The following is an 18,517-nucleotide window of genomic DNA, read 5'->3' as shown; positions in this document are numbered from 1 at the left end:
TCATTCATTCATTCAACAATGTCATTGGGGAACCAGGTTCTTTCCATTTCTGTTGACTGATTCTTACTGTGGCTACCTCACGGTCTCAAGACAGCAGCCATGGCTCCAGCTTTCACACAAACAATATTCTCCAAGTCATAACAAACACCCCAAACTCAGTGGAGTAAAACAACAACTATCTTATAATGCTCACAGATTCTGTGGGTCACGAAATCGGACAGGGTCCAGTGTGGATCACTTGCCTCTTCAGTTTGGAGTGGCCACGAGACTAAAGGGCTTCTTAAGTGAGTTAATTTATGTAAAGAATTGAAAACAATTCTTGGCACAGGTTAAGCCCCCTATATGCGTTTATTGCTGTCATTTTTATTATTTTCGGATTTTTTTCTTCCCTAACACAAAGAAAACTCTTCCGTTTGTTCCCTTCCTTCCTGCTTAGTTCATTGGTATAAGGATGAGAGACCTGGAGCTGTGGTGGCCAATGAGGCAGCAAGCCTAGAATATGAAACTATTCTTCCAAGGAAGGTGGAACAAAAGAGTAGGAGAATGGGTCATTGGTGATATCAATAAGCTGTTGCATTAACGGCTCCAAACTCCCAACTCCAGACATATTAAATGAGATAACCAAATATCTTGAGTCATGTTAATTGGGTTTTGTTTCTTCAGCCAAATGTATCCTCAAAAATCCATCTCTGTATGCCCAGCAAAGAACCCAGAGAAAGAGACCAATTATTTGATGATAAAAATTTGAATCATGTAGGACACGTCTGAGTTCAGACATATACTCCTTTTCAGCATGAGTGATGTAATTGAAACGAGGTTGCAAACCTCTGCTTGGAGATGCCAAGGCCTAACAAAGAAATTTTGAACTGGATATACTTTGGTTTGCCTGCCCAGCATCCATTTCACCTGGTAAAGCTTCTCAATTTTCCTTTGCGACATGACCCCCCTTTCCCATTCCCTCATTGGTTGGACACAAGACTCAGGTGTGCCCAGTCAGAGCACTCCATCTCCAGGGTAGAGTGACCAGTCTTCCCTTGCCTCCCTCATGACAGCCTTTGCATAAGCTGTTCCCTCTGCTTGGGACACGTCCCCACTACTCTTCCACCACTACCACGTCTTCATCTAATTTCCACTCATTCCCTATGTCTCAGTAATATAACTTCCTCCACCAAAAATCCTTCTGAGTGGGCTTCCCTGGTGGCGCAGTGGTTGGGAGTCCGCCTGCCGATGCAGGGGACGCGGGTTCGTGCCCCAGTCCGGGAGGATCCCACATGCCGCGGAGCGGCTGGGCCCATGAGCCATGGCCGCTGGGCCTGCACGTCCGGAGCCTGTGCTCCGCAACGGGAGAGGCCACAGCCGTGAGAGGAGGCCCGCGTACCGCAAAAACAAAAACAAAATCCTTCTGAGTGGAGCACTGGGGTTTCTATTGCTTTTATATGCCCAGTAAGTTTTCCCATCCTACTTTCCCAGTGACTATTTAGGTTCAGCCATATGAAATTTCCAATGTCCTGCCATTTCTAACCTACAAAACTGGAAATTTCATATGGTTCACCCTAATATTTTTAGCACCTCCCCCTTCCCCAGGCCAAACGAACTGGACATGTGACCCCAACCTGGCCAGTCAAAGCATTCCATTCCTTTGGATATCACAATCAATGCAGAGGTGGCATGTGTCCCCAGTCAGGCCAATCAGAGCCCTTCCCTGGGATTTTTTTTTTTCATTTAGGACTGGAGATTTTGCCATTTTACCTCTGGGCTGTGGTGCTAGAAGGATTGAGTCTGTGTCTGTAAATAAATGGCCATTTTCCCTACTACATGCAGTTGAAGGGGATAAATCTGAGTTGAGACAAGCGGAGAAGAGAAATGAATGGGAAGAGTGTCATGATGGAGTTGAGCCTGGGTTCCAGTCTCTAAGGCCAAGTTCCTGGTAGCTTTACCCTTGATTGTCTCCTTCCTAGCTACACGAGCCAACAAATGCACACTTTTTACACGTAATCCAGTTAAGCTGACTTCCTGTCACTTGCTACCAAGACTCTTACACACTTCCCTGAACCTCTAGGCAGGATCAGGCAGCTCTCCTGGGCTCTGATAGGTTTTATGTTTCTCCCACCGCAGCCCTATTGCCATATCTGTCTGCCTGAGCTCCAAGAGGGCAGGAACTGGAGCTGTCTTGGTCATTCGGTCACTGTTGACCAATTGGTCACTGCTGGGTCACCAGTGCCCATCACAGGGCCAGGGCACAGAGCAGATGTTCCAATACTCCCCTCGAATGATACCATGCCCTCTCTCACTAATGTACCTCTTCTTGGGTTTAAAGCTCTCAATTTTGGGAAAAAACAAAACCAAGCATGTCATTGGCATTGATAAATACTTCTCTGTTAAATGAAAGACCTGAAGTTACAGGGGAAGGAAGGTGATGGCTGTCATCCAAAGGGCTGAACCAGGGACCATGTGGGTCCCAAATGTGCCGATGGGTGGATGCCAAGTTCTGAGGTGGCAGTTCCTGATTTTGTTTTGAAGACAGGCACACCCTGCTTAAAGTTGGATTCTCCATGGAAATCAGGCCATATACTGCCCCAGCTGAAAACAAACACTCCACTGGCTTCCCACAGCTCTGAGAATAAAATCTTTACTCTTGACCACAGCCCACAAGGCTCTGCAGAACCTGCTCCCTGCTTGCCTCTCCCACTTGCTCTCCTCTCACTCTCCCTCTTATTCCAGTCCAGACACGCTATACCTCCAACACACCAAGCACACTCCTGCCTCAGGGGCTTTGTACATGCTCTTCTCTTTGCCAGGAATGCTCTTCCCTGGCTCTTCCCACAACGGATTTCTTCAGCTCCAACATCACCTTCCTTGACCTTGTATCCTAAAGTAAGCCTCTCAGTCATCCCATCCCAGCATCCGGTTTTCATTCTCAACGTGACACTTATTCACTACCAGACACTCATTATTTACTTGCTTGATTACTGTCTCCTCGCTCCATGGGGGCAGGGGTTTCTCGTTTTGTCTATTTTGTTCACTGTTGTATCCCCTGCACAGGGCCAGGTACATAGTACATGCTCAAGAAAGCTTTATCAGGTGGATCAGAGACAATATAGTCAGATGGTTAGGTGTGCAGGATTCGGAGGCAGTAAACTTTCTAATCATGGCTCTGCCGTTTACTGCCTGCATGATCTTGGGCAAGTCCTTACCTCTCTGAACTTCAGTTTCCTTATCTAAAAAAAGAGGGTACACAAGGCCTCTTGCCTTCTGAGATGGCCCACACTCTGTCTGTGGAGCGTGTATCTAAGTAAACCCACTTCTTACCTATCCAAAAATAAATAAGAGGGTGCGCACACCGCACACATCTGTTGCAGAGTATAGATGTAATCGTGCTTACTGTCTTAAGTCCATTTTGTGAGTGCTCTGTGCCAGGGGCTGAGCTGCATACTCTCTATTCATGCATGAGGGAGGGTTTGTGAGCACAGTGCCTGGTGTGTGGGAAGCCCTCAGTACCCAGGAGTCGTGATGACTGAGATAGATAAGTGTGGCTAGGCCACTGGGTGATTCTGGCCTGTGATTCTCTGGTGCCTCTGTCCTTGCTGCCTACCACCCTGTCTGCCCAGATCCATTCCCCTCCCTCCTGCTCTGTTTCTATTTCTGTCTTTCTCTCCTCCTCCCCAGGCCTCAGGAGGCCCCTGGCTGGCATGAGGCCTTCTTCCTTCTTCCCCAGGATTGGGAAAGCGTTTTCACTGCAGGGCCCACACGCCAAAACAACTTCCCTTCCCCAGCCACAGCCCACACCTTCACCTGAGAAACTCCCCTCCCCACACCAAGCCCTGCGCCCTAAGCAGACCCCTTCTCTACCTAAGAGCCCTCAGATTCCAGACAGCATGACCAATGAGCCCTTTCCCTCGTCCCCTCCCCCACCAGGCTGGCTTTGGATACCCACGCTCAGCTAACTAAGGTCCTTGGGGCCATTCCCTAGCCTCCAGACACAGACATCAGAGGCTACATTTGGTAGTGGTGAGGAACAGATACTGAGGTCAAACTGCCAGGTCTCCAATTTCTTCACCAGGGGAGCCTCGGGCACGTGACTTCACCGCTCTCGGGTGCAGATTCCTGTCTGTAAAATGGGACCAAATGCATCTGCCTCCAACAGCCGTCCGACCTTGGAGAGATGAGCTGTGCTTAGCATAACGCCTGTGTGTAGAATGAACATTTCCTAGCTGCTCAGCACTAAAGATTCAGAAACCTGCCTGCCTTTTTAAAACCCAATTTTGCCACCTTCTGGTTATGTGACCTGGGGCAAGTTACTTTACTTCTGGGCCTCAATTTACTCATCTATAAAATGGGATAATGGTACTGATGTCCTAGGGCTGTTGTGAGGATTAAACGAATTAAGTGCTTGGCACACAGCAAGCACTCACTAAGCCTTAGCTATTGTTTGTGCCTTCGGGGTTTTGTTTGTTTTGTTTTTGACATATTATTCCCCACCTCTAAGTCTCTCAGAGGGTAGGAAACTGTCTGCAAATCTTCCTGGGCCCAGTTAGCTGTCCTACCTTCAGACTCACTTAAGAGCCCTTACGCTGTAATCTAGGTCACCCTCCCCCTCAACCTCCCCAAGACACATGGGCACACACAGAGGTCAGCAGAGTGGCCTCAGACACAGAAAAATGTTTAATTCTCCTGCGGCGGAGGGTCCCGGCTCCGGTAGGGAGGGGGATTTGGTTTTGGATTTTGTTCATGTGGGGATTTATTTGGGGGTTAAGAGGAAGGAATAGGGGAGAGTCTGGTCCTTCCAGTGGGACCTGCCCGGGAGAATGTGTACTGGGGAGATATAATCTGGAGAGACAAGGAGGCTGGACGCAATACGGGAGTTCAGAGGGAGAAGAGATGACGGGACAGAGAAATAAGAGACAAACAGGGAAGGACGTAAGACAGAGACGACAGAGGGCGCGACAGAGACAAACGAAGGGAACAGAGAAAGGGGCACCCCAAGCCAGACCCGACGGGACCAGGGAATTGAATGGGGTGGAGGGTGGGGGCTTTGGAGGCCTCCGCGGGACAGAATAGGATCTAGTCCAGCCAGATACAAGAAATGGGTCCCTCGCCCCTGCCCCGGGTCCCGGGCGGGGGGAGGGGTCTCGTGTCTCAGTGCTGCAGTGTCGGGGGGGCCCTGCCCCTCCCCGCGCTTCGCTGTGTAAGGCACCGGCTCCAGCGAGGTCCGCGAGCGCGCGGGGGGAGGGGCAGGAGGGGGGCTTAAAGTCCGTGGGGGAGAGGAGCTCGGCGGCCCACCCTCAAACCCCCCTAAGCGCGGGGGCGTGACTTCGGGCCGCAGCCCAGGCCGCCCACCCCCTCCAGGGAGGAGAAGGGCACGCCTCCCCTGCAGTCCGACGTCTTTGCTCGGAGCTTTGTCCCCCGAGTCCTGCCCCGGCGTCCGGGCGGCTGGGCGTTTGTCCGCGGCACCCAGGCGTCCCGTCGCCCGCCAGCCGCTCACACGGTACTCTCCAGCATCCACTCGGTGCTGGTAAAGGCCAGGCGCGCCCTGGCGGCGCCCAGCCCCAGGTCTCCGTCCTCCCCGGCCGCGCCCCCTCCGGCCCCGTCCAGGTGCGGCGTGGACCGGTGGCGCTTTGTCCGCCGGGCGCGGCGCGGGTAACTGTGGCTCTGGAAGAGCGCCCCGTAGTCCCCGTCAAACGAATAGCGCTGCTGCGGTCTCGGCCGGGCCGGGGCTCCCCCAGGAACCAGAGCTAAAGTGGGGGAAGCCAGCGGTCCCAGGGCCCCAGAACGGCTCCTCCGAGGGCCAGCCGCGGCCCGGGACTCCTCCCCGGAGGTTTCCTCGGACGGCAGCAGGCACAGCGAGGTGGCTGAGCCGCCCAGGGAGCGTCCAAGGACCGCCTCCGGTTCCGCGGAAGCCGTGTCGGCCGCCACGGCCTTTGCCTCGACGGCCACCGCCGCAGCCGGAGCTGGCACCTCGCGCAGCGCCTCGTAGCGGTCTTGCGCCGGCGGGGGCGGGGCTTGCGTTGCGCCTGCGCCGTTGGTCTGAGAGCACACGTGGCTGACCCGCGGAGGCGACCTGGAGGTGCCCTTGACTCGGCGGCCATCCCCATCGCCGTAGACCTTGTAGCGAATCATAAGCAGAACTATGAAAACGAGGACGGAGGCGACAATGACACCCCCGATGGCGATGATCATGGTGCCGCCCAAGAAATGGGCCCTCAGTGGGCGGCAGGGCGCGGGATCCCCCGCCGTGGTAAACTGCACGCAGCCCACCACTCGGGTGGCGGGCAGCGCCGTGGCCCCATCGTCGTAGACGGCCAGCACGCACAGGTCGTAGGCGCGGCCCGCTGCCAGATCATTCACCAGGAAGGTCTGGCTGGTGGATGGGATCATCCTGCGGGAGGGGGCGGGATCAGCGCGGGGTTAGCTCCACTCTGAACCGCGATGCTTCAGTTGCATGTCCCACCCGCGGGGACCAAACGATACATCCCTACCAGTGGCTCACCCTCTACTGGGACAACAGCAGCCATTCAAGCAACAAATTCTCACCCTCTCAGGGCCTTTGATACAGCCCATGCCCCTTATCTGCATGCCCCACCCTCAGACCCACCCCCTGTCCGTGTCTCATCACCTACTAGGATAATTTTAGCCATTCATCTACCCTCATCTACATATCCTGGCCCCTGCCAGGGAGGAATGCTACAGTTTTTATGCCCTGCCCTCAAGGGGCATGCTCCCTAGCAGTGTCTCATTCCTACTAGGACAAATGCCATTCAAGCATTCTTATCTACATATTCCCACCTTTAAGGGGATGGATGCTACAGGACACGCCCCCTTACCTACATGCCCCACCCTCACTCAAGTGGACAGTGAGGTCACCTCACACCCCGTCTTACTCCTACTGGGGCAATGGGTGCTCTTCTAGTTCCTCTCTTCTACACATTCTTGTCCTTTCGGGGAAACCATGATACAGACCACTCCCCCTCATCTGTACATCCTTGGGTATACACATCTCGTAGCTGCATCTATCTTCTGGGACAATTTCCAAGCCCCTCAACTACATATTTCCACCTACTAAGGGGCCAGGGCTAAAGGCCACTTCCCTTCTGATTGACAGGTGCCTTCCAAGCCACACCCCACAACGGTCCACTGGAGATGGTTCCCCTACTGTGCCTAGGACCATGTCCACTCTTTGCATGTCCCGCACGTGTCCAGGTAATAAAGGCAACCACTCTGTGCATGCCCTGCCCCTATACTGCCTGAAGTCACTAAAGCATGCCCCCCGGTAAGTTTCATCCATAATTGGGGCAAATGTAGCCAAGAAAGCATGCTCCTTTCTTGCTATGGGCCCCTGCCCTCAAATGAGCAGCAGTGTAGAGAAGTGGTTAAGCTGACAACGTCTGAGAGCCATGATGCCAGGTTTTGAGTTCTCTTCTGCTCCTTGCTAGCTCTGTGACCTCAGGCAAGTTTCTTAACCTCTCTGTGTCTCATTTCCCCCAAATGGGGGTATTAACAATTCCTACTCCATAGAGATGGCGTGAAGGATGATGAGTTAACATAGCCAAAGCCTGGCACTTAATAATTTCACTAACAGCTTGCGTCCCACACGATGCTGGCCAGTAACCCGTGCTGTGGCTCACACTCTCCTGCCAGCTGTGCTCCTCCGCGTCTATAAGGCCATTCCCACTAGGCCTTGCCCCTCTTCTGTTGGCACATCCCTTTCATGTCCAGCCTCGGTTAACCTGGGACTGCCACATCCACATAGATTTGCATGCACTCAATCTCGCAAGCTCTCCTCTCCCACAAAGCTCTTAGTGGGTCACCAGAGACAAGAACCGCCTCTTCATCTGCGTGGGGACTACGCTGCAGGAGCGCCACCTCCTCTAAAGGCCATGCCCCCATCTCCACAGGCCACCTTCTGGTCCCGAAACCCACCTCAGTTCCTCCACCTCCAGAAGGTTCCACCACCACCAAGAGCCATCCTCCCACCGAAAGACTTCAGGTAAGGCCCTCACCACCTCATAAAGGCCAACTACCTCTCTGACTCTCCCCCTGCCTGCCATTTCACAGACCAGTGCCCCCCCAACCCCATCCAACCTTGGGCCCCTGGCTCTAAGTCTTCCTCTTCCTCTCATCATCCCTTCTCAAAGAGCCTTGGATTCTTTTTGCTCCTTCCCCCAAAATAACCAGTTGCTAGGGACTCCCCCCTTTCCAAGGACAGAGGTTGGCTCCTTAAGAAAGCTTGAGCCCATGTGTCTCTAATTGGCTGTAAGACCCAAGCAAGCAGCAGAGCAGGCTTCTGGTTGGTTGTCACCTCCGCCCATGGCGGCAGTGAGGAAGTTAACCCCTGCAGTGCTGTAGCACAGGGGCCTGCAATGGGGGACGGAGGATTGGAACTGTGGCCCTACAGGGAATGGAAGAGTCCCAGGGTCTGTTGCCCAGCTGGAGACAGAGGGCCACCAACGTCGGCATACATGCAGGATCTGGGGACCTGTAAACCTCCCTCCACTCCATCATGTGGTGACCATGGGTTAGAGAGAGAAGGAAAAGAGAAAGAGAGAGGTGGAGAATCACAGAAACCAAGAGCTGTTTACAGAAATGTATTATCCATCTCCCCTAATCCCTGCCTGGCAAACAGTAGGTGCTCGATAAACATGTGTTCAGTGTAAAAAGGGCAGAATTAGGTGTTAGAAGGGTAAGAACTGGAATCCTGGCTCTGCCTCTTTCTGTGTGACCTTGAGCAAGTGACTTCCCCCAACTGAGCCTCACTTTCCCCTGTCTGTAAAGTGGGAGGGGGATCATGGCTGCCTCACAGCAGAGTTGGGAAGGTCGAATGGAGTAGAATCCTTGGTAGCACGTTATAAAAGTTTTTGTTTTGTTCATTTGTTTGCCCTAATGTTTGTAAGACTGGGCCAGTGTTTGATCCATCTCAGTAGGCCCGGGCCCAGCATGGAAACTGGCATGCAGTAGGCATTTATTCAGTGTTTGGTGACCAGATTCAAAAAGAGAGGAAAATGAGGATGACAGAGACAAGAAAAAAGGGAGGCATCTACTCATTCAACCAACAATGGGAAAATGCCTACTGTGTGCCAGGACCGTGGCCAAGAGAACGCTGGGCAAGGTGAAGATGGAGCCCAAGAGGCAGACTTCTCAGTGCAGGTCTGAGCACCCCCAAGATCTGAGGTTGCCCACGGGTGGGGAAATGGCTCCACCCGCTCTGGCGCCCCCAAGTGAAGTCAAACACAGGATTAAGCATTCAGTGGGCACTCTACAGTGTGTCCGAGGGAGGCAGAACCAGGATGAAGGAGAGACGTCCACAGAGTCCACAACCACCTTTCAAACTCTCCCACCGTGTGCCAGGTCTGTGGCTGTGAGCCACACTCAAAAACTACCCAGCTGGAGAGGCAACGCAAGGCCAAGGCTGTTAATTCATCCTGTACTGCCTCCTCCCTCTGGGCTATGAGCTCCCTGAGGGCAGGGACTGCTCTCTTGGTCTCCCTGTGTCCCCTGCACCCAGCTCAGGGCCTAGCAGAGAGCAGGGGCTTAGTGCCTCATGAGGGCAGGAGGGAGAGAAGGTACAGTCAGAGACATGGCGAGAACAAGAGAAAAACACATGATGGGGGAAAGTAACTCTTTAACATCTGTCTACACCACACGTGTCTGTCCTCACTGGGGCGATGGCTTCTAACCCAATGGATGGTGGAAATAATTTGTATTTATATCTTTTTCTCATACTGTTCTGTCTCTATAATGTACCCAATGTATTGATACAGTAGCACTGGTATATAATTTCCAAATATAAATGTAACTAAATATATATGTGGGAGTATATTTCATGCTCTAGAATGTTTAACTGACAAGGTAGACAATCAGACACCTTTGGCGAGCAGTGATGTAGACCATGAGCCCCATGAGAGCAGGGATCACGCTGGACGCACTCACAGTCATAACTCCAGTGCCCAGCCCTGGTCTGGCTCATGTGGGTGCTAAACGAAGATATGCAAAATGTGTGAAACACAAAGACAGTGAGACAGAAAGAGAGAGAGAAGGAAATATGGCAAATGAGAGCCGGAGACCACTCTACATACCCATCTAGAACCCCAGCTGAGCAAGAAGGCCTAGTGAGCCGGCAGATGGGAAGGAGGGCCCCTGGGGTGGGAGGAGGTCCTGGGACTGCAGCACCCACCTGTACACAAGGGAGTCATCTGCGGAGCTGTTGTACTGGACCTGGTACATGCGGATGCCAGGCACGGGCCTCTGGGCTGGCCAGCGGATGAGCACGGAGCTGGAGGTGAGCTCGGCAGCCACAAGCCGGCGCTCAGCCCCAGATTCATTGGCACCAGGTCGGCCCGGTGTGGCGATGTCCGAGGAGCCAGGCTCGGTGAGAGGTGGTGGGGCGGCCGGTGGGGGCGCCATCAGAGGCAGAGGCACCACGCACACCTCCACCGGTGCCGTGGCTTCCCCGGCGGCGTTGGAGGCTATACAAGTGAACGTGCCACTGTCCCGCAAGGTGGTGATGGTTACATCCAGTGTCCCATCCCCCCGGACCCGGGTCCGGCTCGAGTTCCCCAGCAACCGCCCATCAGGTGCCACCCAGTGCACTACCGGCTCAGGGTCACCCACGGCGCGGCACCGCAGGCTGACCGCCTGGCCCTCCACCACCAGGGCCCGGCCGCCTGCCTGCCGAGTCATCAGCGGAGGCTCACACAGGAACTCCTCCTCGGGGATGGACCAGAAGTAGCGGTCGGCGAGGTGCTCAGGGGTGGCGCACGTCTCCAGGTCATCCTCCCTCGTCAGCCGCCGCAGCCAGAGCAGCTCGCAGTTGCAGTGCAAGGGGTTGCCGCCGAAGCTGACCGTGAGCGGCGTGGGTGGCTTTGGCCCGGGGCCTTGGGACCTCAGGAAGAGCCCGTCAGGGGGCAGTTTATGCAGGCGGTTGGAGGTCATGTCCAGGCGAACCAGTTTGTGAAGCTGCACGAAGGTACCTTCGGCGATGTGGTCGATCAGGTTGTGGTCCAGCGTGAGGGTGTTTAGGTTCACCATCTGGCCTACGGCCTCCCACGGCAGGGCCTCCAAGTTGTTGTAGGACAGATCCAGGTCCTCCACGGTGGAGAGAAAGGCGTCGAAGGCGGCCGACTCCACCCGGCGGATCTGGTTATTGCCGAGGATCAGGTGGCGGAGGTTGCCCAAGCCGCGGAGCTGGTCGCCCCGGACCTCCGCCAAGCGGTTGCTGTCGAGGTGCAGGGCGCGGAGGGCGCGGAGGTCTGCAAAGGCGCCGGCCGCCACCTGGCCGATGGTGTTCCGGGAGAGGGTGAGGTGCACCAGGCTGGTCATGTTAGCGAAGTCTCGGCGGCGGACGGCCGCGATGAAGTTGTCGGTGAGCCGCAGCTCCACCACGCGCCGGTCGATGGCCGGAGGCACAAAGAGCAAGCCGGTCTTGGCGCACAGCATGGTCAGCGTGGGCGCCACGTTCTGGCAGATGCAGCGGCCGGGGCAGGGCTGGCCTCGAGATGCCCCCGCCCAGAGAAGCAGCAGAAAGGGCAGGGCAGCAGGCGGCAGTGAGAGGAGCGCCGAGGAGAAGGGGCCCGGAGCCATGGTGCAGCGGGAAGACGGGAGGAGTGGGAGGCGAGATCTGCAAGGAAGGAGAAGGGTCACCCAGGCGTAGGGCTTGACCACCAGCCTGGCCACCCTGGGATTTCCTGCTAGGAGTCCGACCCAGATCCCTCCCTTCCTGACAAGCGGGTCCTTTAGAACAGTGACAAGACTGATCATCAGCTGGCATGCACTTGTTAATAGGTAGCAGTATTTCCATTGCTGCTTGGCAAATTACCACTGCCCCACCTCTGAGTGTCCTACCCACCTCTGCCCTTCTTCTAGGAGCTCCCAGACCTCTTATAATCTCACAACCAGAGGGATGTCATCTGGCCCAGCCTGTGTCTTCCACTACCCATGATATATTTTGAAAAAATCACTGCTGACTAGGGCTTAAAGTCATGGATTTCAAAGCCATACTCCCTGGGTTCAAATTCCAGCTCTGACACTTACTAGCTGTGTGACCTCGGGCAAGTGTCTGAACCTCTCTGAATCTCGGTTTCTTCATCTGTAAAATGGAGATAAAAACAGGCCTTACCTCTGTGAGGATTAAATGGATTAATGAGCATGGTATACTCAGAACAGTGCCCAGCACATAAAATGTGTTCAATACATGTAAGTGGATAATTATTATTATTATCATCGTGTCCAATATGTGCCAGAGATAGAAATGTGCACTATTATTAAGAGCAAGGGCTTTAGATCAAATAGACTCAGGTTCAAATCCTGGCATCCCCAGCTTGCTAGCTCTGTGACCCCAAACCAATGATTTTCCCTAACTAGGCCATAATTTCCTGATTTGTAAAATGGTCTGATAATTGTACTGTCTTCATTGGGTTGCTGCAAGAGTTCCATGAACTCATTCATAGGGGTCACTGAGCATCGGGCCTGGCACACAGTAAGTATTCAGTAAATGTTAAGGGTAATACACCCCCCGCAACCTCTGGCTGTAGCAGAGGGGTTCTGAAGGTGGGAGAGGCTGAGAAAAACACATCAGTCTCCCTGCTCAGTCTTGAGAAGTCTTTCTCTGAGGCTGGTTTCATCCTGGGCTCTGCTGAGCTCCCACACAGGGGGCAGGCTTTCATGCTCACATTAATGGGCACAACACAAGGCCCCATATATGCCTACACACACACACACTCACACACACACACACACACACACACTCACACACACAAAATCAGGCTGTGCCTCTGCTCCAGGCAAAACCTTCCGGCAGGGATTCCCCCTGCGGCAGCTGCAGCCCACGACATGTCAACTCCCATCACAACACAGGGTGGGTGGGGGGTGAGGAGAAAAGGATGGGAAGGGGGGGTCCCTGAAACTGTTTTCACCCCACCCCATGCCCCAGTCCCTGCTGGCCCACCTCCCAGGAATCTGCATTTGGGGCCTGTGACCTGATGTGGCCTTGATCCTTCGGCCCATGGGGAGGGCGACTGTGGACACAGAGAAGGGACCAAGAGACAGAGACGAGGGGGAGGGAGAGATGGACTCGCAGTTACAGAGAGACAGATTCAGAGAGAGAGACAAAGAGATAACAAGAGAAAGAATCTGAAAGAAAGGTGAAGAGACAGTAAGACTGAAGCAAAGAGAGCCAGAAAAACTGGGTGGAGGAGACACACACAGAAAAGAGAGACTGAGACACAGAGATGGAGAGGGGGAGAGACAGGAAGAGAAAGTAAGAGTGTTATAGAGACAGATAAAGACGGGAAGAGAGAGAGAGACTGAGGGAGACGGTGATGGGGCTGAAGAGAGAAAAAGGCAAAGTCAGGGTATCCCACCATCTCTGAGGCCCCCCACTAATTTGTCTTGCATTCCCTCCAGGACACTGCTCTACAATGGACAGAAAACCCTGGCCTGGGAGGTGGCGCTCCCAAGGTAGGAGGCCCAGCTCTGTACCCGCTTGGCAGTAGGGTCTCTAGGGCTCAGAACCACAATCTATGCAACGGGAAGTCCCACAGCTTGGGTGGGACTCAAGTTGAAACCGTAATAATAACACTGAAAATAGCTAACATTCATCAAGAGGCAGTGCAGCCTTGCCAGACCGAATCTGGCCCCAATCTTTCCAGGTTCACACCCCCAGTTCCCTGCAGTGTGACTTTAATCAGCTGACCTCCTCTCTTTGTGCCTCAAGGATGATAGCACCTGCTACAATCACAGGATTATTGTGAGGATTAGATGAGATAATACACTGCAACATGCTTAGAGTAAACACTATATAAACAGAGTAAACACTATATAAACGTTAGCTGTTATTAGCGTTAAATTATCGTTTTCTCTGGCTTTTTCTCAGCCACCAGCAGGTCTGAGTATCAGGAGGTTTTCCCACGTACATGCACATACACACACACAATGGTAAACTATATCCATGCCACTCTCCAAATGCAGGGTCCTATCACGTCAGGAAACTCTTTTGGATCCTTTACCGATATGTGGAAACTTCCCTTTTCCGACCACTTGACTCATCCTGAAAGGGGATGCCTCCAGGTCTGAGACCACCACCTACCACCCATGCCACGGTTCTTTCGAGCCCTTACCCAAACACGATGTTTCTGACCTTGTCCCTACCCCCCAGCCTGGGGGGCACCTGGTCCCTGCCATACCCGCCACTGAAATCCATACAAGGCAGTGTTCCAGGCCTCCAGTTGGCTCAGAACAAGCCCAGTCACTCCACATCTCTCTCCCCAGCCTGTGGGACCCCCACTCACCTCTCTTCAGGGAATCAGGGCCTGGGCCAGTACCTGCAAAGGAACAAAACCACACCGTTAACATTCTTCTGGCTCCTCTCCGGAGACCTGCCTCAGAGACCATCTCAGCCAAGGAAGTCCCTGGTGTGATCACTCTCTCAGCTCTCCTGCTACAGATTCTGCACAGTCTCAGGTGGACCCAGGAAGTCATCTCTGGAAACCAAGGAGTCTGGGCCTAAGACTGTTCACCCTCCAAAACCCAAGAGTCTAGGACTTTTGTCCTTTGTCCTCTGGGGGCTCAAGAGGCTAAGAACCCCACCCTCCCCTTCCCTCAGATTCAAGAGTCCAGGTCTCAGTTCCTTCCTTTCTCAAGACACAGGACTCTGGCCCCCCAGCCCTCTTCTCCTTCAAACCCAGGATTCTAGGCTCCCAGCCTCCTCCTTCCAGAATCCACATCCCAGTCCCCCAACTTCAAAGACCTGAACAGTACCAGGAGCTGGGGGAGGACCAGAGATTCTCATCTTCACCATCACACCACTGTCACACCAACATGTGTGGACATGCCAAAACCCACATGGGCCCACAACCCACGACTCTCCATCTGGATTTCCATGGACACAGCAGCATGATCTGTGTGCCCCCTGCCCTCAACAGGCTCTTGGTCCAGGATGTGGGCACACTTGTATCCATGGATCCCAGCATACCACAGGTCATGCCACATGGGCGCCAATTCACTGGGCCCATAAGTGGGGTCAGCCTTGTGTCAAGGACACAGGCACATGTGCGCATATCATCCTGAATATATGTATTTGAACATACACAACCCCACCCCCAGAGACCAACGTGAACACAAAAATGGACTCACAGTATAGACACATACCCTCAAGGTTGACACACCGACACACAACCACACATACAATATTGCCTTTTCCCTTGTACACTCACACACAGATGCACACACACAACAGTGAAACCCACGTGTCCCCAGGTGCATGCACCTATAACCGATCTACCCTTGCACACTCACCAACACACAGGGGCACACACATATAACAGACGCTCACTCGCACAAAGATACACAAGTGCATGCTCTTAAATGCCCAAACACACTCATGCAACTTCACATATCCCCATGATGCATGGTCACAAAGCTGATACATTACTACACCAACAGATGTACACACTCGCGAATACACACCTCACACACATACACAGAACCACAACGTGCACAGACACTTCCAAGGCTGATACATACTCAAACAAGCACACAGGTACAGAAAGATCCACCTTTGCACAGACACTCCCAGGTGTTCACTCATAACAGGCCCACACAACTGCCCTGTGAGGGATATACACACAAAATACTGAACCACAGTGGCACAGTCAACAGATAAGCAGAGAATCCCAGTCACACACAGTCATGGACACACATGCCTCCCAGCCCTGAGGCACCCCCGCCCCACCTACTTCCCAGGCCAAAGAAATCCTAACATCCCTCCCTCCCAGCACAACCCTCCCCAGCCAGGTCAGAGTTCAGCAGGTCGAATCTCAGAGGGTTGGGGGCCTGAGTCGTAGAGCATTGGTCCAAGGCAATCCTCCCACCAGCAGCCCAAAGGTCCCTCAGCCTGGCTATCTGGATGCAGGCAACTCCGGCCCCATCTGCGGAGATCTGGCCGGTGAGGGAGTGGGGTGGGATGGGTGTGGGAAAGGGCCGGGTCTGCGTCCCTCCCCTAGGGCCCATCTGTCCATCCCTCGGCCTCTCATCCCTCCATCTGTCCACCTACCGGCTGCCCATCCCCCCCACCCAGCCACCGGGAAGGGGAAGACATGGCCGTCTCCCCCAAGGACCGCCGAGGACCACCTCCCCCCGGAGTTGACATGGACCGAGGAAGCGACAAACTCCCCTCCCCCAAACCCACACAGAGGCCTGGTCCCACGAGGCGCTGAGCCCCAGCCCCCCGCCGGGAACCTGACATGGACGCACAGACACACACCCTCGGAGACACACAACCCGCAGACACACACACACACACGCACACACACGCACAAATGGACACCCAAGCGGGCACACCTGGCTACACAGATCCTGGGATGGACATCCAACCCGGACACAAACACCCAACGCAGCTAGCCGCGCGAAGACACTAGCTGAGGGGGGGGGGTAGGGTGGGGGACCCACACCTGGGCATACAACCCACGCACACACACCTGCACACAGCCCCTCCGATGGGCGCGCGACAGCCCCCCAGACACACAGCAGGAGGGGCAGCCACCCGGGGGGACACACACGCACGGCAGGACACAGCACCTCGGCTCGACACCCGGCACACACCCGGATGGCCACACAAGCAGGGCGCCGCACACGCCGGCGCCGGGCACACAGAGGGCCGCGCGAGCGCACGCCGGGCCCGCCGCAGCGCCGCGGACACACACTCACACGCTCGCACGCTCACATCGGCGCTCACACCGGCGCCCCCGCCCGCCGCCTCCCTGGCCGCTGCGGGCCGCGCTCACCCAGTCAAGGGGGGCCCCGGGCCCGGCCCCGCCGCCGCTGCCTCGCTCCGCGCCATGGTGGGGGGAGGGCCGGGGGAGGGGGCGCGGTGCCGCGGGGCCGCCTCCCTCCCGCCTCCCGCCTCCCTCCCGAGCCGCCGCCGAGCTCCGCCCTCCGCACCGCCCGCCGCCGGAGCCCCGCCGCCGCCACCACCGCAAGCGGGGAGGGGACGCCGACCGGAGGGGCCGGGCGGGGCGGCTGCACGCCCCCGCCCCCCGCCCCTGGGCCAGCTGCAGACCCCTCTCCCCTGCGGAGCTGCCGGCCCGCCCCCAACCCCTCCCCAGCCCCACCTCCAGCCCTGCCGGCTTCCCGGGAGACCACCAGACCACGCCCCGACTGGCGTGGGGAACCCTTGAAGCCCCAGTGGAGACCTCGGATCGTGTCCCAATGCCCAGGGGGACTCCAGATCATGCCTTACCTCCTTTGAGAATACAGACCATGTTCCTCAGCCACCCAGGACCACAAATCATGTCCTAGTCTCCTTGGTGACCTCAGACTCTGCCCCAAACCCATCAGGGACCTTAGTCTGTACCCCCAAATCTAAGGGGACCCCAGACCACATCCCAGCATCCAAGGGGATCCACAGCACCCCCATCAGGGACCGTAAGTCATACCCCAACATTCAGGTGGACCCCAGACCACACCCCATCACTCAGGGCCCCCAGATCTCACCCCAACATCCAGAGAGGATTCAGACTATATGTCAACATCCAGGGAGACCCCAGATCACGCCTTACTCCCTTTGGGGACCCAAACCATGTTCTACAGCCACTCAGGACCACAAACCATATCCCACTCCTTCCTGGGGACCCTCTATGTCCTTCTAACCTCTCGACCTCAAACCATTCCCTGCCCCCCAATAGGAACTCCAGACCACGTCTAACATCTAGGAGGCCCAAATATGTCTCTTACCCACATGGGAGACCCTAAACGTTCCTGATTACCCCCATTAGATCCCAGACCGTCCTCCCCTCCAAGGCACCCCTTGGTTTACAGAATGCCCAATTTGCCCCAGATTCTTGATCTTCCTCCCCACCGGTGCTGCCCTCCTGAGGACCCAGCCTCCTCCCCATTCCTATTCTCTCTCTTGAACCCTGAAGACCTTTCTCCCTCCCTGTGACTTCTGTGGAGTCCAGAATGCCTTGTTCCTTCCTTGTTCAGACCCCTTTGCCCAACTCCTATCAAAGAGCTGACCCCCAGCCCTTCTCCCACTGAGTATCTCAGGCCACTTTCCACCTCTTTTTGAGATATTCACTGGCCCCTAAACCCAGCAAGTCCTCCCCTCAAAATCTGTCTTATTGCAATTCCCCAGCTTCCTGGTGGCCCAAATCCCTCCCATTTTGAATCCCATTTGGATTCCAAGGTCTTCCCCTAAACCCCTTCCCTAAATTCTTCCTAGCCACATAAACACATGGAGCTTGCCCTGCCCCCCAGATCAAGGGCATCTCTGCAGAGCTTCCCTCTAGTGGACCTCCCTCTAGTGAAGCTCCAGTGAACCACTCACAACCATTAGATGCCCCTGGGGACACTCACAATCCCACCTCCCACCCCCTAGTCTTTAGATTTCACCAGCACCATCACCATTACCACCACCACCCAGGCACCATCCCCACCTCTCACCCTGGTATTTGGTGCTCCCTGCCAGGATGTGGAGGACCAGGGCTGGGAGAACAGATGTGGGAGAATAATAACAGCAACAGCAAAAGTG

The 18,517-nt window shown here is 55.1% G+C and overlaps 1 protein-coding gene across 1 annotated transcript; it reads right to left on the bottom strand.

Moving 5' to 3' along the window:
- Positions 1 to 4,644: 4,644 nt before the first annotated feature.
- Positions 4,645 to 11,574, bottom strand: LRFN1 (leucine rich repeat and fibronectin type III domain containing 1). The gene is made up of 2 exons (XM_065898828.1): positions 10,169 to 11,574; positions 4,645 to 6,376 (listed from the first exon to the last, which is right to left on the bottom strand). Exons 1-2 carry the CDS (start codon positions 11,572 to 11,574, stop codon positions 5,479 to 5,481), a joined length of 2,304 nt encoding a protein of 767 aa, XP_065754900.1. The 3' UTR covers positions 4,645 to 5,478.
- Between the last annotated feature and the right edge of the window lie 6,943 nt (positions 11,575 to 18,517).

This window comes from Phocoena phocoena, chromosome 20, assembly GCF_963924675.1.
Source record: "Phocoena phocoena chromosome 20, mPhoPho1.1, whole genome shotgun sequence".
Classification (NCBI taxonomy): Eukaryota; Metazoa; Chordata; class Mammalia; order Artiodactyla; family Phocoenidae; genus Phocoena; species Phocoena phocoena.
This window is presented reverse-complemented; position numbering and strand designations above follow the sequence as displayed.